A 27,315-nucleotide genomic window follows, 5' to 3' on the forward strand; every position below is an offset into this window, starting at 1 on the left:
ACTGTACTGCTGAGGCAGAGAAAGCGAGAGAGGGCGAGATTGATTGGAAATGATGATGTCATCTTTAAGTTGCATGCCTCTCACATCAGCTGGTTTTCATTTAAGTCGAGAGGAGAGACACGCAAAAAAATCTAACGTTTGTTGTAGCCATATATGGGCACAGTGGAACAAGAGTCAAATGACAACAGTGATTCTCTCTTTGAAGACAGCGATGAAGACAGCGATTAAGCTGGCTTCAAATCGTGACACTCTCCGAACAAGATGAGAATACTGTCCGAGTATTCTGTCTTAGCTTTGAATGTCTGACCATATGGAGCTAATTCAGGGCCAAATGTTTTGTTCATTTGAAAAAAATATATATAGTTGAAAAAATAAAGCTTGAAATTGAAAATTTAAGTTTTGGTCAAAACTTGGAAAAAATAAAACCATGTATTCAAACTTAAAATAAGTGTACCAATTTTTCTTTCAGTTTGAATAAAATATAGATTAAATTCTGGAATTATTTTGAATAAATTATAAATTTTCATTTTTCACTTTAATATTTGTTTTCAGTTCCACATTTCATGTTTTCAGATTCAAAACTTATTTTTTTTTACGCCTTCAAATCTTTTTTTTTTTTTTTTAAATCTTTTTTTTTTGGTTTTTAGATTTGTTTTTCACTTTCAGATAATTTTTTTCGGTTTCAGACTTTTGGCCCTGATTTTGCGTGGGGGGCGTGGCTTCAACTCAGAGGGGCGTGGTATTATGAGTGACAGCCTAACAACGAAGGCAGAAGACTCCTCTGTCATGTTGACTTCAGGAAATGGTGTTACTGTGAGAACTATGACTGAATGCTTTCTATCCACTATATACATGTGATGTTTACTTAATAAACTGATGCAAGTGACAAAGTTCCATTTAAAAATTGTATTGGACAACACATGGTACCAATTACACTATAAGAGCAATAAACTGATTGTGCAGTTCGGCAGGAACAATGACTTCTCCCACTTCCATGTATGACATTGAATGTAGCACCACAGTATTCACTCGGCAGTCAGCATAGCGTCCGCTCCGCCAAGGCAACCTGCTGGCGCAGCCCACAGGTAAGACATGTGAAAGATATTAGCCTTTTTGAATAGATACTTTGGGACATTATCCCCGCAGTGGCATTTTTTTTGTCATTAACACATAAAGGGAAAATAGGTGGACAGTTGGAAATGAAGCATCGCTAGCACAAAAGTTAGCATTAACTAACGTTAGCTTCACACTAGCTGGTGTTTTTACACCAATTTTAGTGTCCAGCTCAAGTTTTTTGACTTTAACGTGTAGTGGTCTTTGTTAACCTCTGTTTGTCAGAATGACCATAACTCGACAGTGGCTGCCTGCAGCCGTACAGCCTTATAAATGTAAAACATTATAGATAACTAACATTGCTAGTGTTACCTTTTCATGGTTAGTTTAAACAACATAACTTGTCCTGGTCCGCTTTGTTAATCAATCAGTCAAAGCTTTTATTACGGACACACACGGTCCAGAAAACAGACAGTAAGACATACAAATACAAAAAGACAAGTTAGTGTATTCTGATACTTAAGTTAGGCTGTGGTAGAAGCCTTCAAAGTTTGCCCACTTGGCATATTTTGTAAGGCATAACTGTCATGCTGTTACATGTAACGTTATAGTGTAAAACGTAATTTATCAGGCCAGAGCATTAATGTAAAGTCATATTTGTCTACTCTATAAAAGGAGACCTTCTTCACTGCAGCCAGTGTCAAGTTATGGTCATTCTGACAAACCGAGGTTAACAAAGACCAATACACGTTAAAGTAAAAAAAACTTGAGCTGGACACTGAAATTAGTGTAAAAACACCAGCTAGTGTGAAGCTAACGTTAGTTAATGCTAACTTTAGTGCTAGCGATGCTTGATTGCCAGCTTTGTCCAGCTGTCCACCTATTTTCCTTTTATGTGTTAATCACAAAAAAAATGCCACTGAGGGGATAACGTCGCAAAGTATCTATTCAAAAATGCTAATATCTTTCACATGTCCTACCTGTGGGCTGGTGCCAGTGAATACTGTGGTGCTATAAGTCATACATGGAAGTGGGAGAAGTCATTGTTCCTGCTGAACTGCACAATCTGGCACAGTTTATTGCTCTTATAATGTAATTGGTACCATTTGTTGTCCAAAACATTTTTTTAAATGGAACTTTGTCACTGGCATCAGTTTAAGTAAAAATCACATGTATATAGTGGATAGAAAGCATTCAGTCATAGTTCTCACAGTAACACCATTTCCTGAAGTCAACATGACAGAGGAGTCTTCTGCCTTCTTTGATAGGCTGTCACTCATAATGCCACGCCCCTCTGAGTTGAAGCCACGCCCCCACGCCAAATCAGGGCCAAAAGTCTCAAACCGAAAAAAAATATCTGAAAGTGAAAAACAGATCTGAAACCGAAAAAAAAAGATTTGAAGCCGTAAAAAAAAGATTTGAAGCCGTAAAAAAAAGATTTGAAGCCGTAAAAAAAATAACTTTTGAATCTGAAAACATGAAATGTGGAACTGAAAACAAATATAAAAGTGAAAAATGAAAATTTATAATTTATTCAAAATAATTCCAGAATTGAATCTATATTTTATTCAAACTGAAAGAAAAATTGGTACACTTATTTTTAGTTCAAATACATGGTTTTATTTTTTCCAAGTTTTGACCAAAACTTAAATTTTCAATTTCAAGCTTTACTTTTTCAACTATATATATTTTTTTCGAATGAACAAAACATTTGGCCCCGATTTAGCTCCATATGACCACAGTTTGGATAAGCTTTCCTCAGTGATTGTGGACAGCGTTGTGTCAAATATTTAAGTTAGAAAATAAAAGGATCTTGCAATTTTTTAAATGAATTTTCATCTCTTTGAAAAGGGACTTGCCGTATTACAGGGAGTTGGTTCCTGCCGTTTTCTTTAACAAACCATTAGTGGCAGTGTCTAACAATTAGTCGATCGATAAACAACAAAAGGACCATCTATTTTGTTTATTAATTAATTGGTGAATTTAAGCAAATTAAGCAAAATGGAAGGAAATAGTCATAACTGATATTTTCAATTGTTTTATTCCATTTGTAAACCGACCATCTTTGGGTTTTGGCCTGTTGGTTCAACAAAACATTTGTCATCATGAGCTCTGGAACTTGTGGATTGTTTAGCCTCTTACTGATATCATATAGACCAAACAATTCAATTTATTTAGAAAATAATTGGTTGATTAATTGGTAATGGATATAGTTTAGTTGCAGTCTTATTTTACAGTAAGTCATTCTTTACTGGGTTTTGGTCTCAAATAGAACATTTGTATGTATTTAAAGTCACTTTGTGGAAATACATTTGCAAGTAAGGATTTTATTTTAAATAAGCTATGTTCCAAAAAAGAGATATTCTCTACAAGGGACTGGACTAGATCCATAGGATAGGATATGATATGATACATTATTAGCTGGATTTCTTTCCTCACACTTGACAGACAAAATCTTGTAAATTTAAATCAATTCTTTTGCTCCAAAACTATCTACAGTAATGTTTTTTGATCCTTTTCATTTTCAAGCCAGGTGTGGGAGTTGGAGATTACGCAGTTAAAGAGGATAGCACGGCAAGAGAATATTTGTAGGCAGGGAAGGGTGAGAAGTTTGGGCCCCTTTCTGTCTGTCGGGAGTGTTTAGCTTTGACAGGAGAAGTGTGTGTTATTGCATTGACTTTGTCTGTCAGCATTGGTTATGTAATTCATCTATCAAGGAGAAACTGACCGTCATCGTTCTAATAATATACTAAGCAAATAACTAATAACACGCTCAGAGATGGAGACAGACAGACGGACAGACGCATACACAAACATCAAAGGGGGGATCAGCTTGTAGCTAGCTACGTGTGTGCGTGTGCGTGCGCGTGCGTGTGTATGTGTAAAGTATGTGTATCTTTTCATATCCTGTCCATTATCTCTTATACACAACACTGAGTACACACTTGTGCAATCTGGAATATCAGAGGAGTTGCCAACTCTGTAAAATGCCTTGATCTGTAGTGGTTCAAAAAGCCACTTTGCAACCAGAATGGTTTAGATGGTGACTGTAAGTAAACCCAAGCGCTGACATGGCTTCGCTTGATGTCATAACGCTAGAAGTGACTGATAGCAGATTTTCACGCAAGGCGCACACATCCTGGCACGCTCAAAGCAGGGCAGATAAGAGACTGTAGGGCAGCAAGATTGTCAGTACAACTGAAGCATACAGTAATAGAGCAAGACACTGAATCCTCGCCAGCTCCACGAGTGATTTTCTATACCTGAGGCTCAGGAAAAAATGAAAATTCCATGACAAATAGCCAAAATAGAAAAGTTTTGGAACTCTCTTTTCATGTTTCTCAGTTTGACTAAATAAAGATGTTGCATTAGTGAGAGCAGTTTAGAGGAGACTGTTAACTCTCTGAGATGGATTGCATTTTCACAGTTACCCTCCCAACCCTCAACCCTCCTCATGCCCATGCTTCTATCACACAGGAATGTATACACTGTGGTGTTTTCACTCAAAAACGCGAGACTTAACAAACCATAACACTATTAACACAAGTAAATTTGAAATTATGAAAACCAGATTTTTAGAGTATACCAAATTAAGTTAAGCATTTTATCAAACACTTTAGATTATATGTTTATGAAGTGAGTTATGTGTATGTTGAAGCTCATATCTAAGATGTCTGTATATACTGTGTGTTAAATTGTATATACACATGTGCCTGAGGCTGATATGTGAGTATCTATGGTTTCATACCTAGTGTATGTTAATGGTTCTGTATTGTGTATAGTGTGTGTGTGTGTGTGTGTGTTTGTGTGTGGGGGGGGGGGGGGGTTGGTTGCATGTGTTATGTATGATTTCTGTGCTTGCTTGTGAATGAATCCAGGTCAAAGGTGACATGGGACAAATTGAACATTTTACCAGTGTTTCCTCACAACCTCAAACACAAACTCTACATGTGAAACTTTAGTTGTACTTTGTTGCATATTTATTTAGTCCCTGTGAAGTCAGACTGTGGTGGGCTTTACAGATCCTTACATAACCCAGTAATAGATCTCTGGGCCAGGGGGATGTTTTTATCGCCTGAAAGAGGGTTCAGGAAGTTTGTGTGTGTGTGTGTGTGTGTGTGTGTGTGTGTGTGTGTGTGTGTGTGTGTGTGTGTGTGTGTGTGTGTGTGTGTGTGTGTGTGTGTGTGTGTGTGTGTGTGTGTGTGTGTGTGTGTGTGTGTGTGTGTGTGTGTGTGTGTGTGTGTGTGTGTGTGTGTGTGTGTGTGTGTGTGTGTGTGTGTGTGTGTGTGTGTGTCACAGAGAATGTTGACTGATTGTGATAAAAGATGGCAAACATATAACTATGTTTATCATATTTATTGTGATAGTAATTATGTGGATGTAAAACTCTTTATCCACAGGTGAGTTCGTGGGTGACGTGGCTTATCCTGACAGCAGGGTCCATGGAGGAGAAGAGAGAAGTTTTCTCCTATCTTGTCCATGTCGCTAAATGCTGTTGGAACATGGGAAACTACAACGGTGTCATGGAGTTCCTGGCTGGACTCAGGTGTTATGGCACACACAGACAGTAATTCAACTATGCTCATAAACAATACACAGAGATTAATTTTTTGTATCTTTTTGTTAAAAAAAAATTAAAATAGCTGCTCACACAGAATCGCACCTTTCACTAACTGACATTTGAGATTTTGTTGGTTCTCCAGGTCCCGCAAGGTGCTAAAGATGTGGCAGTTTATGGACCAGTCAGACATCGAGACCATGAGAAGCCTAAAGGACGCCATGGCTCAGCACGAATCTTCTTCTGAGTACAAGAAGGTTGTGACAAGAGCTCTCAATATCCCAGGATGCAAGGTGGGTCGATGTTTATTTAAGTTTGGGACGTTTGGTTATGCAATGGTCTAATTGCACTATAATACTTCATACTATTTCTTACTTATCTGACCACTGGAATTAAACAAATTACAGTACAGTAAATAATGGGATGTGTTTTTCTCTGTCCTGTCCCTGCACCATAGGTGGTGCCATTCTGTGGGGTTTTTCTGAAGGAGCTGAGTGACGCCTTGGATGGAACAGCAAGCATCATCAGCCTCAAACCACCTCTAGATAATACAGAGGACTCAATAGAGGTACAGTAAACAGTCATGAGCATTCACAAACCTACACGCATGTCATCGAACTGACTCCAGCAGTTAGAATCAGACATCATGTTAGTTTAATTCATCCTGCTCTGTCGTTCTGTCTTTAGTTTGTGTCTGACTACAGCGGCCAGCACAACTTCATGTCACGGTCTGGTCCAGATGGACTACATGTCCCAGAGAAAGAAGCCACTGTCAGCAACATCCTCCAGATTATCAGGTACACTACATCCTTGCAAATGTTTTTTTCAAAAAGTAAAGACTATGAAGTGACAGTATGTTGTATAGCTGTTTGTAAAACTTTCTTTTACTCACCATTTTGCTTTGATCTCAAATATATTCTCCTCTGACTTTTCTCTTTCTGCTCCTCAGATCTTGTAATCGTAGTTTGGAGGCAGAGGATCCTGATGAGGCGTCCACTAGTCCCTCTTCTACTGGTCCATCCCCTGTGTCCAGAAACAACTCTTTCAGGGACCGCTGCCGCAATCAGTCAGTACCCCTTTTTTCAACTCTGGAGCTCATACAAAATGAGTGTGCTTAGGGATACCTTAGAAGGGTGAATGTTTTCTGTAACAGTCTTGAACCCATCCAGCTGAAGGATGATCTGTGGGGGGATGTTGTGACCAAGCTTATGAGACACACAGTACAGTATCAAATGGCACATAGCATTTGACACAGTCCATCACAGGGACATTGTGTATCAGTTGATTGCATAGAGCAGTTGCTTTCACTCTTTGTTTACTGGTGTTTAACTTTATTTATTTTTACTGGCGTCTTGTTTTAATGTGTTTTAATGTGTTTGAATGTGGGTAGAGCAAGTTTTTTTTTTATCGCAAATAATTTTCTGTGATCTCTTATGGTTTGTTTGTATGGTTGTAAGGAAATGTTTAATTTTTAGTAATGATAAACCTGGTCTCCATTTGTATAAGTATAATGTACACCGTATTACTTTATGTTAAGGCACCCTATTTTTACATTTTTTGGCGATCCACTCCTTTAAGGCAGACTGGAGAGATTCTATTGTTTTGCACTGTGACCCTCGCTGCCAAAGGTCTGTTTCCAAAATTGTGTTATTATTTTCCTGTTCGTTCACAATGACTCATAGACAAAGTAAAAAAAAAAAAAAAAAATGTCTGTCATATACAGATTTATATCAGAACTATAAATAATGCTGAGCAGTGAACGATTGGCATGGCTGGATTCTTACTTCAGAATAAAAACACTAATTTCCATGCCTCATCACAGTTAGAAGGCTTTTGTGGACATGCAACCACAGCAGTCTCTCTTGGAATAATAAGACAATATCTACATAACAATTTAAAAAGACTAAAAGTTAAATATTTTAGTGGTTATATGCTGATTGAAGAACATTTCATGGGATTAATTAAACAACATAATACAAATACAGTGCTTCTCTTAGATTTTATTGTGTGGTCTGCACATTTATTCCACATTCTTTTATTAAAAAAAAACATCTTGTGTTTACGAAAGACAACTGTGCTAGTTGTCTTCATCAACACACGATAATCTTTTTGGAAGAAACACATTATCAAATTGTTATTGAGATGAGGTGATGAACATAAACCCCTGTGTCACAGAGATAAAAGATAACAGGTTAGTTTCCTGACAGGAAGGAACAGAGCTCTGGTACTTTTTAGCACATTGGTGGCAGGTCGCTCAAAGCACAAGATGGGAGTTGGACACTAACCTACAATTTTGTGAGAAAACTTATTTTATTTTGAGCTTGTCCTGTGGTGTTTGTATTAGGGAAACCTGGTTTATCTTCTCAGTTTTTTTTTGGACAGTTTTCTCTGACTGAGTTATTATTTCACATCAGAGCGCAGGATAACAACTCTTATTTCATTTTGGCTAGGAGTATAGTCTTCATTTGTCTGTACTGGGATACTGATAAATATTATATTTCTTACTCAAAGAGATTTAGGACTTATTTTCCTGTGTTCCTAATCTTTTCCGCTGCCGTCCCATTTTTGCTATTTTTCTTCTAACTTCTGTGTAGAAACCTCTCTGTCCGCTCTTTATTCGGCTCACACTTCCTCTGCTCCTTCTTTGTCCCCTTCTCCCATTCTAGTTCCCATTCGTTTAGGACACCGCCAGAATCAAACCATGTCTTGTAAGTGGTTATAAGAGTGTAGTTTGAGTATGCTGCCTAACGTCAACGTGGTTTAAGTTGCAGTCAAGGAATGTGCAATGACAAATGCATGATGCCTTTTTTGCTTGTTTAACGGATGCATTACAGTACAGAGTACATTCTGTGTCTTACCGTAGATGCAGGTACTTTCTTACTTTTGACTGGACCTCAATGCATTTCTTTTTAAATAACTGCTTTACTTCATTTGCTGCAGTACTTGAAATTAAATGTAAAAACATTTTTACAAATTCCTGTGCAAATCATTAAAGTTTGAAATTCACATAAAAAAAAAGAAAAAAATGTTTCTCAAACTTTTTCCCCGATCTCACACTGAATCTCTGCTCTTGAAACCCAACTTCTACCCATCTTCAGATTTACGGTGGGGGACTTGTCGGATTTAGAGGGCGACTTGTTGTCTGAGCCGGTGGTGAAAGAGGTTGAGTTTCAGGGGACGGAGGAGACGCACAGAGCTTTCAGCCATGGCACTGAGCTCATTCCCTGGTAAACAGCACACACGCACACTTAGACACAAACACATGTAGATAGCTCAACAGACCATTCAAACTTTTTTTTATTTTTATTTTTATTTTTAAGGTATGTGTTGTCGTTACAACCAGACGTTCACCAGTTTCTGCTGCAAGGGGCTACAGTCATCCACTACGACCAGGACAGCCACCTCACAGCTCGCTGTCTGCTGCGACTACAACCTGACAACACAACACTCACCTGGGGTAAACTGTGACAGAGAGTGTTCAGTATAATTTATAAGACATGGGTATCTCTCCTCTGCTGGGAACCGCTTGTCATTAAGTTTGCCATTTGCCGTCAATTATTTGTTCAGATATGTCAGAAATGTGAAAATGTAAACAAATCTGCTTATAAAACTTTTCAGTTGAACTTTGAGGTTTGTATTGCCCAGGCTGTTGTAAATATTTCCAGCAGTGAGACCATTTACCATTATGTTTTAAAGATAATTTAAATGTGTTTATCCACAGTAGGTAAGCACCATGTCTTTTGTAACACATACAGTTTTAACTGGTTGTAAAGTGTTGTAAGTTGCAAGTGCTTCATTTCCTATGCCTTAACTACATTTCATACAAATCGTAAATGTGTTGATTTATGGCAGGTAAGCCTCAGAGCGGAGGGGCTGCCCTTACAGAGCAGCCACTGGGATTAGGACAGACTGTATTGGCAGGACTAGCAGAGGGCCTGTTGGACCTCGGAGTGGTGAAGGTTTGAAAACATTTTTTATTCATAAACAAGTTTAAAAAAATTATGTCTTTAGCTTTTTCTTTAAGTTCACATTGATACCATTATTTCAGATATGATCATTTACTACTCAATTTACATTGAAAGCGATATTGAATTATCTTGTAGGATTGGTAATCCCTTTTTGCGTTTGAATAGCATTTGACAGTCCCGAATTAAATTGCACTCATAATACTGTGTTTATCTGAATGTACAGGCAGTGTTCCTGGGTCATCAGGGAGTGGACGTTCATGCTGTATGTTTGCAGAACAAGCTGAGCCAGATGACAGTGGAGGAAAATGGTCTCAGCCTCCTATATGGTCTCAGTACCACCGACAACAGGTTAGTGCCTTGTTACCACCAGCACCCTGCTTTGAAATCCACTTTTTGAACACCAATGCATTGTTACACTGGTACGCCTGTAAAACACCTTGCTGTTTACTAAATATTTCAATTAATCTCCTAACTACTGCCACTAGACTCCTGCACTTTGTGGCCCCCAACCACACGGCACAGATGCTTCATAAAGGCCTGTCAGAGTTGGTGAATGCAACCAGAAAATTAAAGAAGTTTCCTGACCAAAGGTTGCAGTGGCTGAGAAAGCAGTATGTCAGTTTGTATCAGGTAAGCTCTGAACTGGATGTTTCCTTGACAATGCTTTTCTTGAAGATATGCTTGTTTCCCCCATCAATGTATGTAAGGCTGGGCGATATGGAGAAAATCAGATATCACGATATTCTTGACCAAATACCTCAATATCGATATTCCGGCGATATTCTAGGGTTGACAATTGGTGCGTTAACAAAATATCTTCACACTTAGATTTTAGATAAATAATCATCAGTAATGTAAGTGGGTAAAGGCAAATAATAGGAACAGCTAGAACAGTCTGGCAAGTTCAGAAAAGGACATCACTTTACTGTAATGCAGCCTTTAAAACCAGGAAAAGACAACACTTAGGTCATATCACGATATTACGATATCCAAAATCTAAGACAATATCTAGTCTCATATCACAATATCGATATAATATCAATATATTGCCCACCCCTGGATGTATGCTTGGATTTAAGGTGGACCATAGGTGGTATAGGATAAAGTGAAAGCAAAGTATTATTGGTGTTTTTTTCTCTTTTTCTTCATTGTGCTTTAAATCTGAAAGCCCAAACTTTTGAAAGAGCCTGAGGAACACTAGCCTGGGAAAACCCTGACGAACTTCTGGAAAATTTGAGATTTGCTTTGCAAGTCAGTCTGGCCAAGAGCCCATTCACGCCCATTTCCAATTTTTCCAAATCGAGGCACCAATCACAACCGTTGAGGCGGGCTTTATACGATGACGATAGTGCAGAGACGGAAAGCAACTTTTTGTTTACATTCAACATGACGACCACCGAAGCGCAGCAACCCGTTGATGACGCTGTCGCTGCTACGTCACCCAGATCATTGGTCTGATTGGTTGAAGGACTATCTAATGCGCCCAGAGGCATTTGAGCGGCGTCCGTTGGTGACGCCCCTTTGGAAATGGGCTGTGAATGAAGCTTGCCCAAACCCACTTTCAGTTACAAATGAGAAGGGTCTGGTGCCAACCAGGCTAGAGGAACACTGCTCATCATGTGAAATAATGCCATTAGTCATTTTGAACAACTTCCATTTTCTATGGTCATAAAAATGTATGCATCACACAAACAATAATATAAAAACTTTGATTTTAGATTCAATGAGGACTTTGTATCTTTGCCTTAAAGGAAGGGCTAAGTAGTCCTAAGCTAAACTTAACCTTTTTTAACCCGTTGCTTCCTTCCTGTCCATGAAATCCTCAGTGTCTGTGTTTGTCTCTGTTAGGAGGATGGCAGGTATGAAGGCCCTACACTTGCTCATGCCATTGAGCTGTTTGGTGGGCGGAGGTGGAACATGGGTACAGGTGGAGTGGAGAAATCTGCTGCCCAGAAAAACAGCCCTCTGAGCATCAATGATAAGAACAAGAAGAAGAAGAAGGTCCTCGTCAGGGTCAGTACATGTGCAAGTTGTTGTTGTGTCTTTGACACTACATTTAGCCAAGACTCTTATCAACAATGAGCAAGCAGGCAAAACTTCAGCATGTGGCAGGTACAGTCTGTTGACTGGGTTTCCACAATCATACCCCACTGTTTTGACATGTTAGGAGCTTTTACAGAACTTTTTGCAGGTTTCTCTAATAATACAACTGTTCAGTACACTACACATACAGTATGGCAAGCCCCCGGTCCATTTCACAGTTCGTTCTTGATTTACAGTATCTTGTTACAGCTACAGACTCACACAGATGTAGTTTCTGATACTGAATAGTTCCTTATTTTTAACATTTGTGTGTGTACACATCCAACACAGGGAGACAGTGGGGATGCCACAGATGACGAGATGGTTTCCAGGAAAACAAGGAGCTGTAAGGAGGGACTGTATCGAAACGGCCCGGAGTCTGACAGCATCGACCAAGAAGATCCAGGTGACATTTTACGGAGCTAATTCAAACAAATAATCAAAGATCTGTAGAAGGATATGCCTAGGAAATGTATTATATTTTAATAACCCACCAGTCTACACAAACCTAATTTAAAGAAAAAAACAATCTTCACAGGACATTTCCTATGGCACTTTGTTGTCTGTATGATTTGCATTTACCCTCAGTCCTCTTTGACTCCATAGAGGACAGCTTCCCTGGACCATTTTCCCTCTCATCCAGTAAAAGTCCTGGATTGCTAGCATCTTCCTCCTCCTCCTCCTCCTCCTCCAGCATGGCGGGGTCCAACCATTCCCGCCCGCAATCCTCTCCGATCCTCTCAGGAACTGCCAAGTCACAGCCAGGGTATGTACCGTACTGTATCCCAGGATAGGAGGTGTGAAATAGGGTTGCACAATATTGACAAAATGTGATATTGCCATATTGATTATGACTATTGCGATTCATAACAAATTAAACAGGTCTTCTTACAACACAAGGTTTATTTCATTGTCATATTGGACTGGTACAACATGTGTATATGTTTTACTGGTTGGACAGTATAAAATAAATAAAGAGAACAAGACACAACTTTTCTTTCGCTTCTCTGATTCGTTCTGTTTTGTTGTCTCTATCAATTTCTTCACTTACACCGTCACTCAGTCTTAAAATGCAAACACGTGTTACGCTACATAGGGTTTGTCACGTAGTGGACCCGTGCGCTGACGTGCACTAACGTGCAAGTGGCACGGTGACTGGCCAATGAAACATGAACATTATATAGCGTTTCAAGCGGCCTCTAAATTGAACATAACTAAGCCACATAGCATAGCCACACAGCGCTCCTCAAAATAAACTAAATATTGCATACTTATTGCGACACTTTCGATATTGAGTCGATATATCTTGCACCCCTAGATATAATATTGCGCAACGTGATATTGCGATAACAATATTGAGTCAATATATCTTGCACCCCTAGTGTGAAAGTCTGACTAAAGCCTGACATTTTCCTTAGCCTTTTGTCTGTGGGTTGTAGGGCATGGAGCAGCAGGTCGTGGCACGGTCGAGGTAAAGGCTGTTTCAAAGGCTTCCAGAATCTCATGATTTCTGACAGCTCGATGAGCTTCATCGAGTTCGTCGAGCTCTTCAAGTCATTCAGGTAGATACCAAAAATGTGTCTACTACAGTAGATACCAAAAATGTGTCTACTACAGTAGATCCTGTTGTTGTTGTTTTTTTACATTGTTAGTGCACTGTAGTATCAGTGGAGTAAGATACTGTCCCTAAAGCTGATATTCACATACAAGCTTGGCAGACTTCATTTTAAGCTTTAAAAGTTTGTTAAATATGTTTCAGTTTGATCTAAAACTTTGATCAAACACATTTTTCTGGTTATATGTAATCATCCGAAATTCAGTAATGGTCTAAAGCTTTGATATACAGTATGTACATTGTACATATTCGGTTTATTTCTGCCATCTCACTACCTCCTCTTATATATAGTTATTGTGTTCTTATCAATAGCAGCTAAAGGCAGTATGGTAACACAAATTCAACAAATGCTTCTCGAGGTTATCATGCCCATGTCTGTATAATATTTAGCTTCTATTATATTTTTCCCTGTCAAATGAAAGGATGATGCAAATGTTTTGCTTAGATAAGCAGTGGATTATTCACATACCAGTCCTCCTACATTTCTTTCTAGATTGTAATTTATCCTCTCATCTGCTGCCCAGCAGTTTTTCCTTTAAAATTCCACACAGAGAAAATGGAAGTGCAGTACTTCAGCAGATCAGCTTCTCAAAAATCCGGCTAATTGACAACCCTTTAAGCTCTTGCATCAGTTTGTTATCAAGGACATTGAGACAAACTCATACTCATGACACCTGCCTTGGCAGGAAAACAAAATATTACAACAGAGGATATGTCAAATGAAAGCCTGAATGTATTTGTAATTGGGTGTCTCTTTGGTGTGAAATTGGAATAAAATCCTAAAGTAAACTGCTTGTCAGTCTAAAATGGCTGAAATGGGACTGTGCTGTTTCCTCCACAGTATCCGAAGCAGGAAGGACCTGAAGGAGTTGTTTGACACATTTGCTGTCCCCTGCAGTCGTTCAAGTCCAGAGTCTGCTCCTCTCTTCACCAACCTCAGCATAGACGATAAAGACACTGGGCTACAGCCAGACCTCGGTAAAAGAACAAACAGTTACATTCTTTTATTTATTGCCAGCTGTCAAAAAAATGTGAACCATTGGATCTCCCTTACTTTTGCGCTAATCTCTTCCTCTTTTCCAGACTTATTAACCCGCAATGGTTCTGATCTTGGCCTGTTCATCCGGACGAGGCAGCAGATGTCTGACAACCAGAGGCAGATCTCAGATGCCATTGCAGCAGCCAGCATCGTGACAAACGGGACAGGAGTGGAAAACTCATCACTAGGCGTCTTGGGATTGGCTATTCCTCAGCTCAACGACTTCCTAGTGAACTGTCAGAGAGAGCACCTGAGTTACGATGATATTCTCAGCATTATACAGGTAGAGTCTGAAGCCTAGAGGGATGAAAAACATGTAAGAACCAATGTAAGGACAGCACTTTAGAAAAAAAAAAGAAAACTTGAAGGAAAAGGGACTGTTGGTCAATAATGGTAATTCATTTTTTTATGCTTTTCCTTGCAGAAATTTGAGCCCTCATCAAGCATGAGACAGATGGGTTGGATGTCATTTGAAGGCTTTGCAAGGTATAGTAAAAGCAAAATTTAAAATACATTGCATATGGTGTCGGCACTGAAACACAATTAAAGTATACACTGAATTAATATCCCATATCAAAAATCAACAATATTACATTCTGTATCATAAAAAAGCGCGAGTTAAAGTTTATGTTTTAAGATTTTGATAAACATATCAGTGATTGCTTGCTAATTGTAATCAGTGCAATAGCAATAGGGATGAACAATTTGGGGGAAAATCTAATTGCGATTTTTCTGCCAGATATTGCGATTACGATCCGATTTGTGATTTAAAAAAAAAAAAGTTTAGCTAAAGTTTTTAATATTCACTGTGTAACAGATAAAACATATCGTGGAGCATAATAACATGAGACACCATCAAAGCTGCTCTTTATTCTTGTGCAAGGATGAAAACATACCGTAGATATGAATTGCCACATACAATACACAAGGAACATTAATCAGTCAAACCCAGAACATTTGTCACTAAAGCTAAAGTTAGAATAAGTTATAATAGTACTTTCCTGTAAACTTTTTCCTTTCCTTTATTCCTTCTACAATCATGTTAAATAAAGTAATAAAAACAAATAAAAAATTCACTGGAAATAGCACCTCTGTAAACATTTATGTATGTAATATTCCAGCATTTATCTTATGAAAAAACAGTAATAATGATAAAAATAGAAATAAAAAATGTTAAACCAGATGTTACACCAAATACAACTAGATATTGCACATTTGAATAATCGGGGTCTTTAAGATTAGGTAATAGCATTATTTCAAATCGCGATTTCGATAGATAGCATTATGTAGTATTATCTAACCGTCCCTCTCTCCATACCAGGTTTCTGATGGATAAGGAGAACTTTGCTTCTCGTAATGAGGAATCCCAGATGAACCCGGAGGAGCTGCAGTACCCTCTGTCCTACTACTACATTGAGTCTTCTCACAATACCTATCTGACTGGACACCAGCTCAAAGGAGAGTCCTCTGTTGAGCTCTACAGTCAAGTAAGTGAGCCTTCCGCCTATTTGAGCCGTACTTAAGGGTTTTCTGGACCCACAACTCCTATTTTGCATGATCGTGACATGATCATTGAATGGAATTTTTCACCAGGTGCTGCTGCAAGGCTGTAGGAGCGTTGAGTTGGACTGCTGGGATGGAGATGATGGCATGCCAGTTATTTATCATGGACACACGCTTACCACTAAAATACCCTTCAAGGTTAGAAATTACATTCAGAAAAGAGATTTCCAATGATTGATTTTTCGAGTTGTAGTTCCAGTGAGACAACCTGTAGGGCTAAAAGTTACATAGTGTTGCTTTAAGGGAAATATCAACACTATTTGTTTTATGTAAATAATCAGAGCCCTCACACACCTATGTATGTATGTATGTATGTATGTATGTATATATGTTATTTGATGATGAATCTAAGTGCTGTTTGAGTAAATCTCATTAGTATTGGTTTCCATAGAGTTTAATTGTTTAATATTTGATTTGAAGCGCTGTTTCTAAGAATGAAATCTCTCCCATGAACCTCCAGGATGTGGTGGAAGCAGTAAACCGGTCTGCATTTGTCAATTCGGACATGCCCGTCATCCTGTCCATAGAGAACCACTGCTCCCTTCCACAGCAGCGCAAGATGGCTGAAATCTTCAAGGTATGACAGCAGCTATGTCAGAAATTCAGACATCGCACAAATATAGATAGAACTTTTCTTATCATGTGTGTTTTCCATGTGTTAGTTAGTTTGTTTTTCGGATGTTGTTGGTATTTTCTGATTAGTTACAGAGCAGTTTGTGTGTATGAAGAAAGTCACCAGTCAGATCAAATTAGGTGCTATTTTTCAGTCAAAGTACAGATCCCATAATACAATGCCTCTGGCCAGCTTATGTCCCCATGGGCTTGTTTATTTGCAATGTTGGCTTGCATTGATAAAAGCACTTTTACTTTCCACTCCTCTCACTTCACATTACATTCCGGTCTGTACCTGACATAATTGGACATCATTTATTGACGGTCTATCACGTTTGAATATTTATCCTGTAGACAGTGTTTGGGGAACGGCTCGTGACTCGCTTCCTCTTTGAAAGTGACTTTAGCGATGACCCTCACCTGCCATCGCCACTGCAGCTGCGGGGGAAGATCCTCCTCAAGAACAAGAAGCTCAAAGCACACCAGGCACCGGTGGACATACTCAAACAGAAGGTCAAAAAGGAAGAAAGACATCCTGTCCACACATATATAAACATTTACATAATTTATATTTGTCAGGTAGCATTAGTGCATTCAATATTTAGCAGTGTTGATTAGAGTGCTGCCACATAAATAATGGATGCTAATGTGCTCAAAATGTACACCTCATCACAACATTTTTATTCAGTTTACCTAGCACACATAATTTGCTTCAGTATATACACACATTATAGATTCTCTGCAGATAAGAGCTTGTACATTTACAGGCAATGGGTAGAAATAGATCATATGTCAGATAAAGGATTTCTTTTGTCTTTTTTTTTTTTTTTTTTTTACATGCACTCACCTGTACAATATTTTAACCATTTTTATAGGCTCACCAGCTGGCCCACATGCAGGCCCAGGCTAGCAATGGGTCACCAGGGGTTACTTCGCCGGGAAACCACACCAATGAGGAAGAGGAAGAGGAAGAAGACGAGTACGACTACGACTATGAGTCTCTATCAGATGGTAAGGAGAAATGCAATGGGGTTTATGATCCCTGGAAACACATTTCAAGCACAAAACTACCACAAAAACTCAACTGAAGATTCCCATGGATGCTGTGGTTAAAATATCACATCTATTCTATTTATATTCTTATGTTGTAGCCCTTAAATCAGTCGTTTTTTTTTCTTTCAAACACTCAAGTCTCTTTTTACGTTATCATCTATTCTCACTCCCTTCCTTTCCTATTTTATCTTGCCTGTTTTTCCGCATAGCTGATGTCCTCACAGCCTCTACTGCCTCATATGGCCTGGAAGGTAAATGCACGGCTCTGATGCGCCTCTCTATGTACCGGTGTTTCCATCTAATTTTGTTTTGTGGTGGTAGCTGTTGGTCTTTCGCTGATTAATTTTAGTTCTTGATCATCTTTGTAGATTGGTATCTTAAATGGCTTCTCGAAATTCTACATTTAGATTTTGACCCTGAAATTGGGTTTTAAGGGGAAATTATGGCTCTTTGTTGCAAATGTACTTGCTGTGGTTGTCTATCATTGCAGAATAACTATGGAGGAAACACTGGTATGTAGACGTGCACAAGTGATCTGCATCGTTGCCCATATACTGTAACAGCTGCTAGCGTTCTGCTTTTTGTGGACGTCAGCTTATGTTCTGATGCATTGTAGCATAGCCATCTATCGTTCATGGTAAGCAGCAGTTCAAATTTTAACCATTACATATTATTATTATATCTGGAACCCAGTAAAAACTAAAAATACTTCCATCTAATCTGTTTGATAGTAAAGCATATTCTGGAAGTTGTGTTGTTTGACGTTTTGAGCTATAATTAATGTGCTAACACTGAGGATGACCTCTGCTCAGTTACAAGACATCCTCCCTCATTCTCCAATGTAGCTCATAAATTAAGGACAACCATGTGTGTTCTTTAGTACAGACGTTAAGACTGCTCTACTTTTTAGTCGCTATTATTCATAAAGCTTTTAGAATCACAATTGGGTGGGTCCTAGTGAATTTATAACTGCTAAATTGCTAACAATGGATGCTTTGCGAGTGTTTGTTATGATGTACACTTGTTTCATCACCATTATGTAAGTGCAGTAATGCAACATGCTTAACTACCGGCTTGCTCCAGCATTTTTTCTTGTGACTTTGTTAATATGCACTTTGTGTATCCATCATCCAAAATGACTTTTATTCTAAATCAAATTCTGTCATGAACACAATGTCTAGAGTAACCTGGATATTGTTTAAAAAAAAAAAAAAAAGTTATTGTGATGTGAGTTGTGTGTGTTTGTGTTGGGCCTGCTTGTCTACATTTAGACTGTCCTTGAAAGATATGTAAATCGATGATTAAAAAAACAAAACACATTTTATTAATTTCAGTCAGTATTAGCATGATTTCTCTTTCACATCACCTCCCTCCTTCCCCCCCCTCTGTACTGTATTTGTCTGTGACCTCGCCAGTGGCTGGGCAGGCTCATCAGGGAAACAAAACAAAGCCATCTGGTTTCTCAGGCCCTACACTGCCCCCACACTAAACAACTGACCAGGGGAAACTACCCTGTCCCGGTCGCAGTCCCAGGACTGCTCTCTCCTGATCCCTGCCCTCTGCTTGTTCCTGTCGGAAGAATTTACCGGTCAAGGACCCTTCAAAACCATTTCTCTCATATAAACCTCATAGAGTGGTTTTGTTTTGATACTTCCTTTTTTTCTCAGTAAAATATTAACCATTACTCAGACAGCTAGCAAGATATGCTGACTACATAAACTACACTCCACCCTTGACTGTCTCCATTTGACCCTAAATGCTTCTACTTAGCATCAACTGGCCCAGTTAATACAAACACTTGAGCACCAAACTGCCAAGTTGCCACCTTCTCTTGTTCAACGGTAGCTCCTTCCAGTCACAGTCTGGCCCAACTCACTTCTCTGGCTACCGTCTACAGGGTGACATCCAGGGTCAACATTGTTGCCAAACCTTTTTCAAAGGCCAAGATTCCAAATGTCAGGAATTAAACAAGTTTTCTGTGATAAAAAGCTTCTGCCTTTTCGAGCTGATATGTTTCTTTCGCTGCGATGAATGTGTAGGAGGAACAGGAGCAAAGGGAATAACTCCCTACTGTTGCTCCTGTTTACAGTTGATAGACATTGCTTTGAATATCAACGAGGAGGGGTCTTTTTGTTTTTGAGAGCCTGCTCATGGGCTCTGCAAGTAGTCAGGGATATTGAAAACTGCTTTTCCCCTTATAATTATTCTGTAATTGTCCCCACCTCCAGTCATCTAAAATGCATAACTAATCTCTGAATGAAATGTGGAAACACTGTATATTATTATAATTAATTGTATGTGGAAACATGCCAAAAACATGTTTGTGATCTCATTCATCACATGTCACTATCTTGTCCATTAGACTGTGTAAGTTATCTATGCAGCTGAAGCCAATGCAGAAGTACCTTTAAGCTGCAGTTAAATCTATTTTCTGACTTTCTTGAAGTCAAGAAAAGCCTCTTTTGAAATACAAAGTCAGCATTTTTTTTTTTTTACAAGAAGTAAGATTTCCAAATGCTAAATTTACTTATTCTTAAATGTGTTTAATTCTTAAATCTATTACTGTATATCTGAAAGGTGATTTAACATACAGTATATCAACTGGGACACTCCAATGCATTTTTATTCAGCAAATACATTTTAAATCAAGGCTGGATGTTTGTCAGGCCAGTTTTTGCCTCAACTATCCTGGATTAAATTTTGTCTGCTATGCTGATATACTTTTTTTTTTATGGATTGGAGATGGTGTGCAGGAATTACATTTATTAAGAAATGTCCATGTCCTTAAAAAGAGTTGTGATTGGGGCGGGCTTGCTTGATTGGCAGGTATCTTAACCTGTCACACTCAACCATCATCGTTGCATTTCTTTCAGTTTCCCCCAGGTTCTTCACTGTTTGCAGTTTGTATATGATCCAATGATACTTTTAATTTGCACTGCATATTCATCTTGTTTGTTTTTGACACTTGATTCACCCACAAAACATTCTCTGCCAGATCCATGCTACACACAGTACTCCTGAACACCTATTAACACCTGAGAGCTACTATAATTCATTGTTTTTCCTAAATAGATAACATCTTGGATGACAAGCCAGAGGGGAAGAGCTCAGCAGACAAAGAAGACCAACCCGTTGATGAAATACCGAAGAGGATGAAGAAGTCTGATAGCACCACACAGAGCAAAGGAAAGGTAGGGAACTACAGTATAACATATCCTGAAGAAGAAGCCCATTTCATAGCTACTAGGTGCCAGTGGGTAATTTGGATTCAAGCCACTGCTTATAAGTAATTTATTTTAGTTAAACCATTTTTCTGGTGGAAACACAAGAGGATACAGAAGAATATTCTTAGATTGAATTTGCTGATGATGTAAAACTATGAAATGTGGACAGCAATCTGGCATGGAGGTTAAGTAGGTACCCCTACTCTCTTCTGCCTGTGTATCTGTGAAGTTCAGCTTTAGCTCCAATAGTACATCACTGTCTCTTTAAGTAAAATATTTACGGTGTTGTCTGTGTCCTGTGTCTACCTGCACCTTTAGGTGTTTGACATGGAGCTGGGCGAGGAGTTCTACCTTCCTCAGAACAAGAAGGAGAGTCGACAGATTGCCCAGGAGCTGTCTGACCTCATCATCTACTGCCAGGCTGTGAAATTTCCTGGTAGAGAATATTTCATCATTCAGTCTCTTTGTCACACACAGCTCTTTTTCTATCTCACAGATTCAATGTGATTTATTCTCTGTCACAATCTTTCTTCCATCCTCACCTCTTTTACTTTTGACATGCTATCCTCTTTTTTTCCCATCTTGTCCCAGTCTAATCCACTCCCATGTTATATTTAAGGGGTCAAACCTTTCCCCATTTTTTTTTTCTCATTGCTAGACATTTAATATCCCAGTGTTACACTCCATTCCTCTCCCACACTGGACACCCACAGAGATGACGAATCCTTTTCTCCCCATGGGAAAGATATGGTTACTTCATTGTGTTGTCAGTCCCAGAGCAGCACAACAAACACCAGCGTTGTTTTGTACTGTCCCTTAAGGAAATGTTTTTGGGATGTCCTGGTGGCTGAGTATAGATAGTACCCAAGCTTTGAATTTGATCCACTTTGATGGGCCTTTGTCACATGTCACTTCCCTGTTTCTTCCACTTTTAACTCTCTTGCTACAAGGTGATATGTCAACATTTTAAAATGGTTTCATTTTAAATGCATGACAATGCTCTCTGTTCAGCAGTTTAGGATGTTTGACTTTGCTTTCTGTATCCTCATAAAATGTCTTGTATTTCCTCTTTATTGGGATCTATCTTCATTCCGTGCTACCATTTATCTAAAATATTTCTTTTTGTTTAAATATCAGCCTCTTATCTCCTCTTTCCTCCCTCAAGTGTCCTCTTCTCTGCTTGTCTCCTCTTTTCTTTACATGACATTTGCCCTTATAAACGTTCCTGTGTTACCACTGGTATTTTATTTGTTTACTGTTTCCAATGACCTGAGATCTGAGAAAGAGAAGACAGGGCAAATAGCCCATTTCAGACAGCAGACTGGTTGTTACTCTCCGCTCTCTGAACTGGTTGCAGACATGCTACTTCTAAAAACTTGTCTGCAAACATTTAACTTATCTTAATTCAGAAAATGCATTGCACGTTTCTCATCTTAAATATTTTCAAGTCAGATTTTACACCAAATACAAAATAGCTGAAGATGAACAGTATTTTTGCATTAATATTCAGTAATTTAAAGGGTAACTTTGATTATTCAACCTGGACCATATTTTTCTAGGTTTTTGGGAACAACTATGACATTGGTCCAGTATTAAGCAAGACCGGGCTGTCAGCAGTCAGCGAAACAAGCTATAATGTAAGTTATTGGGCAATTGTGCACCTTCATATTACGTTCACAAAAGAGCTTGTTTTGCCATTGACAGGCTCAGATAAATATTCTAAGTGTCTGACAACATTATGGAAAGGATTTCTGTTAAAGTGTAAGATCCTTTTTGTAAACATAAAAACATCCAAGAAATTGCGTTCGCAAAAGCCTCCAGACTCCATGTAAATATACAGTAATTTTATCATCGTAAAAAATACACTTCATTCAAAGTTGACAGTTACAAAATAAAACTATGAAAAGCCGTTTTGGTTTGTCTTTCCACTTTAACAACAATCACAACTCTAGCTATGGTTGAAATAAACACATAGTTCACAGATTTACATGTGAAAATAGGTTGGCTCTATACACGCTAAAAGTATTGTTTTTTTTTTTTTAAATGGAGTCTGGTGGATTTAGCGCTAGCGACCTCAGAGCTGTTTCTGATTAAACAAAAAAGTCTTAAAGAGGTTTTAAAAGGCCTATCTCCGTAGGGATCCTTTCCATAATGTTGTCAGCATGTCAGTGGCAAAAACAGCACTTTTAGTGGACAAAATTGAAGATGCAAATTTGCCCCATAGGGTTACATTACAGCACGGGCTGCAGCTGCTGATCACAGCATTCTCGCCTAATACTGGACCAATTTCAAAGATTGTTGTTCCCATCAGTCACTTACATACAAATACATAAGAAAATAGTGTCCAGGTTGAAAAAACCCGAAATGACCCTTTTAATGACATTAGTCATAACAAACAAGACCTTTGAAAAGATTGGAAGCATCTATCTGCTTCTATGCGGCATTCTTCATGTAAAAATAAGCTTGTTTTAAAGGCAAAACTATTAGCTCTAATCATCTGTGCTCATTAAAACAAATGCACTTGGAGTGATGTGTGGGATGGAGAAGACCAACTTCCTCAATATGATAAAAATTGACAGCATTTAGAGAAAATGAATGAGAAAATGTATGGATGTTTCGAAATAAATTGCGAATACTGATGTACATGAAGTGTGGTGTCTCTAGTGTGGCTGTGTAGCATTATTGACCACTTTCCTCTGTCTGCCTCTTGTGTGTGGGAACACAGGCCTGTCCACGCTGTCTCCAGCCGGCTCTGGCAGAGGGAAGGACCGGGGAAAATCAAGGAAGTCCATATTTGGCACAGCTCCCGCTCGCTGCAGCACAACAGGAGAGGTCGTGACCCAGAGCCGCACCCCTTTGAAAGGTACGCAGGGCCTCGGGGTGGTAATTGTTAGTATGAGGGTGTACATATGGAAAACACATACTGTATATTAAAACGTATTTTTGTTCCATTTTTAGGTGTAGGTGATATTTTGAAAATGGGTGTGACTAAATGTGAATAATTTGACTGTATAAGCAGCTGAACAGTCGCCACAGTGCAAAGCCGGCACAAAATATGCCATTATAGGTTAGAAGTGATAAATGAGGTTAGTTTCTTGTAAAACACCGCAGCATAAGGAGTCAGAGTATCAAGAGTATTTGTTGTGGCTGTATATGAAAGAATGCACACCTGCTGAGGATTTAAGTAGATACAATTCTTGTGATGAACTGAAATACTGACTTTGTTCTTCTGCAATGCAGGAACAGAATCTTGATCCATATTTCATCAGCGCTGCTAGTTTCTCAGTTTGACCCTGGTTCACAGGCAATCAATGACTCCTCGGCTCTGATTGGTTGTTTTTCTTATACCAGTAGGAGCACCAGGAGGAGGCAGAGGAATTTATTTAGTACTGTCAGGATATATTTATAGATATCGACAGTTTGAGCAAATATGACAAAACTTTTTTTTTTGTATGAAAGGTACCAACTGTAACTTTAATAAGCAACAATGACATTTAAAGTTTGGGGAAAATCATCCTTAGATAATATTCATTAGGAGTTCTCTCACTCTCAAAAACTATCATCAGATTCTAAATAAAATATTGCTGAATTCTAATTGGTCTTAAGAGCAGTTCTAACTCTTCATGGAGCACCAACATCGCTCAAAGTAAGAGGCTGAGTGAGCAAATTGGTTTTCAAGGCCTTTAAACGTCTCTCTCTCTGTCCTCCATCTAGGTGGTGCAGAGCGGCATAGCTGGGAGGAGCAGCAGACGTCTCCCATCCTCAACCCCCCCACCTCTCTCAGCGCCATCATCCGCACACCCAAGTGCTACCACATCTCCTCCGTCAACGAGAACGCTGCCAAGCGCCTGTGCCGGCGTTACTCTCAGAAGCTGATCCAGCACACCGTGTGCCAGCTGCTCAGGACATACCCAGCAGCCACCAGGATCGACTCGACAAACCCCAACCCTCTGCTTTTCTGGCTGCACGGTATCCAGCTGGTGGCACTCAACTATCAGACTGATGGTGAGGAGAGATGTGGTTTTGTCTTTGTATGCAAAGGAACATCACTTCTAACTTAAACAGCAAGTTCAATGAATGTTTGTGCCACTCACAAGGAAATGTTACCTCTGCTGGAGGTTATGTTTTCAGTTTGTTTGTTGGTTTGTCTGTTTGTCAGCAGGATTACGAAAAAACTACTATCTTTTTCATGAAACTTGGTGGAAGTGTGTAGCATGGGCCAATGAAGAACCCATTAAATTGTGGAGCGGATACGAATATAGGGGCGGTTACACTCATTATTTTTCCCTTTACCTTAACATTGTGAGATAGGGCGTTTGTGCTGGGTTCATGTGGTGTCGGAAAATAATCGAGAAAATGAATTCCTGACTGGGAGAATTCACACTGCATTAACATTGTGTGATAGGGCGTGCCTTGTGAAGGTCTGCACTCTCCAAGTGCCCTTCTAGTTAATTAAGTATTTATTGTATATATTTATATCAGATGGTCCCAAATAGTAGTTAGTGGAAGAGAAAGGAGAGTGTATATTCTGTTCTACTTTGTCATCTTCCTCCTTTGTAATGCAATAGAAAACAACTTCAAGGCCTCCTCTTTATGATAATGTTAGCTTTTTACAATTTTGCACACCCTTGAAAATGACTAAAGGCTTTAATTCTAGATGATTATCATGATTATCAGATTCTAGATCCTTATCGTGCTCTTTTTAAGGGATTGCTGATCCCAAGGTGGGCCACTGCTTGTTTATTTCTGCTTTTCTTTCGAATTTTCTGCTGTCTGTGTTCGCCATCTGACCTCTGAGAGATGAAGGTGTTTTCTCTAAAAGACATTAAAAAGAATCTCTTGTCCTCCTCCATGTTATTCCCTTTAGATCCTTGTCTCACTCCCTATCCCTTTTTTGCTCTTCCTTTAGTTCACTCCTCTCATGTTTTCTCTAACTCTCTCGCAAATCATTTTTTCCCTTTGGAAAGTTTGAAAAGTTTATTTTTGGAAAACATGATCACTCTGTTAATAAGACCCCAACATGCAATCAGACATGCAAGGTTTGTTTATGGGACATTCTCTCAGTCTGGTTTATCTACATCAGAGCGAACAACCAAAAAGGAATAAACGCTGCAGTTAACAATACCCAACCCTGGATCGTCTTTGTCTTTAATACCTCTTTTGCTAATGCCCTCAAGGTGGAGTTGAGGTTTTTCATTATTGCTTGTTAATATATAACCTCCCTCTTTTCTTTCCCTCCCAGACTTGCCCATGCAGTTAAACACAGCTTTGTTTGAGGCCAATGGCGGCTGTGGCTACGTCCTGAAGCCGGCGGTACTGTGGGACCGTACCTGTCCGCTCTATAAGCAGTTCTGTCCGATGGAGAGGGATGTGGAGAAAATGAGCCCCGCTGTCTATTCCCTCACTGTGAGTTAAGATGGCATATGGAGAAGAATGGACGATCAGTCAGGAAGAATACATTATCCTTGATAGTTTGTTCTCTGTACTTTCATCCTTACTCCTTTTGTTTCACACCTTCAGCCTTCTGCCTATTCATATTTTTTTTCACTTACCTCTTTTAAACTCTCAGTTTCAATGTCAAAGTAAGGAAGAAGAATCACAAAATAGCTATTTATGTTTGCAAAGTGTTTCATTTACAAATACCTTTTGATGCCTTTTTAAAAAAAAAGCTTATTTTCCCATTTTGATAAAAAAACTAAATTAGGGCTGTCCCAAAGAAATATTTTTTAAACTATTAATCTAGCGATTATTTTTTTTAGATTAGTCGACTAATCCAGTGGTTCCCAACCTTTTTTCCTTGGCGCCCCCCCTACTCATGTCTAAGAAAAGCTGAGCCCCCCCCGAAACCGAAGTTGAGGTAACTCTCGAGATAGAGCTTTACTTTCTTTTTTGATACAGAGCAGTTATCAGCACTGTTATGTTTCTCCGCCATGTTTCATTCATAAAATAGTGATGCCGTGGCGACAGGAAAAACGAGGATACAACAAAATATACAGTTTTCATACTGACTTTTGTATACATTATATATTCTAGTGTATTATCATAATTTATTTAACAATTTTTTTTACCTCAACCTCAAACCAGATAAAGACTCGCGCCCCCCCTTGTGATCTTTGCCGCCCCCCCTGGGGGTGCCCGGACCCCAGGTTGGGAACCACTGGACTAATCTAACGATTCATTTTTCGATTAATCTAACGATTCATTTTGTCAATTAGTGATTATTTTCCCATTGCTCAATTATTTACAATTTACACAAAAATCTCTATTTATTAAAATTGTTTAACACTGCACTGTTCAAGTGAAATTAATTTGTAGTGCAACCTGAAGCCAGATGTAGGCTATCAATCCAACCACAAAACAAAATAACTTTCAGGAGGAATACAAAAATAAAAACTTAAAGTAAACAGAGCAAGTGCAAAAAGAGTAGCCTGTATTTGCTTTTTTTTTAACAGTAGTAGGTAAAATAATGGATAACCTCTTGTTTGTCATCCAAGCTGTTCTCCCTTTAATCTTACAGTAAAAAAGTGCAGTTTTAGCAACACTACTAC

At 38.9% G+C, this 27,315-nt stretch overlaps 1 protein-coding gene across 9 annotated transcripts in view; it reads left to right on the forward strand.

The window, feature by feature from the left end:
- plce1 (phospholipase C, epsilon 1) overlaps positions 1-27,315 on the forward strand; it is a 92,452-nt gene that overhangs the window by 55,920 nt on the left and 9,217 nt on the right. For 4 of the 9 annotated variants that reach the window (XM_028567105.1, XM_028567104.1, XM_028567106.1 and 1 more), the window contains 29 exons: positions 5,454-5,620; positions 5,757-5,904; positions 6,069-6,179; positions 6,299-6,408; positions 6,561-6,677; positions 8,278-8,319; positions 8,710-8,838; positions 8,932-9,068; positions 9,464-9,570; positions 9,803-9,927; positions 10,065-10,209; positions 11,428-11,592; positions 11,953-12,067; positions 12,268-12,427; positions 13,101-13,223; positions 14,118-14,254; positions 14,360-14,598; positions 14,740-14,801; positions 15,637-15,802; positions 15,909-16,016; positions 16,339-16,455; positions 16,845-17,003; positions 17,366-17,501; positions 17,753-17,794; positions 20,616-20,734; positions 21,086-21,203; positions 23,493-23,630; positions 24,482-24,772; positions 26,010-26,173. In XM_028567105.1, coding sequence (XP_028422906.1) covers positions 5,454-5,620; positions 5,757-5,904; positions 6,069-6,179; positions 6,299-6,408; positions 6,561-6,677; positions 8,278-8,319; positions 8,710-8,838; positions 8,932-9,068; positions 9,464-9,570; positions 9,803-9,927; positions 10,065-10,209; positions 11,428-11,592; positions 11,953-12,067; positions 12,268-12,427; positions 13,101-13,223; positions 14,118-14,254; positions 14,360-14,598; positions 14,740-14,801; positions 15,637-15,802; positions 15,909-16,016; positions 16,339-16,455; positions 16,845-17,003; positions 17,366-17,501; positions 17,753-17,794; positions 20,616-20,734; positions 21,086-21,203; positions 23,493-23,630; positions 24,482-24,772; positions 26,010-26,173 — 3,897 coding nt within the window. The remainder of the gene's footprint in view (positions 1-5,453; positions 5,621-5,756; positions 5,905-6,068; positions 6,180-6,298; positions 6,409-6,560; positions 6,678-8,277; positions 8,320-8,709; positions 8,839-8,931; positions 9,069-9,463; positions 9,571-9,802; positions 9,928-10,064; positions 10,210-11,427; positions 11,593-11,952; positions 12,068-12,267; positions 12,428-13,100; positions 13,224-14,117; positions 14,255-14,359; positions 14,599-14,739; positions 14,802-15,636; positions 15,803-15,908; positions 16,017-16,338; positions 16,456-16,844; positions 17,004-17,365; positions 17,502-17,752; positions 17,795-20,615; positions 20,735-21,085; positions 21,204-23,492; positions 23,631-24,481; positions 24,773-26,009; positions 26,174-27,315) is intronic. The other 5 variants (XM_028567110.1, XM_028567113.1, XM_028567107.1 and 2 more) reach the window with 4 other exon arrangements.

This window comes from Perca flavescens, chromosome 21 (assembly GCF_004354835.1).
Source record: "Perca flavescens isolate YP-PL-M2 chromosome 21, PFLA_1.0, whole genome shotgun sequence".
Taxonomy (NCBI): domain Eukaryota; kingdom Metazoa; phylum Chordata; class Actinopteri; order Perciformes; family Percidae; genus Perca; species Perca flavescens.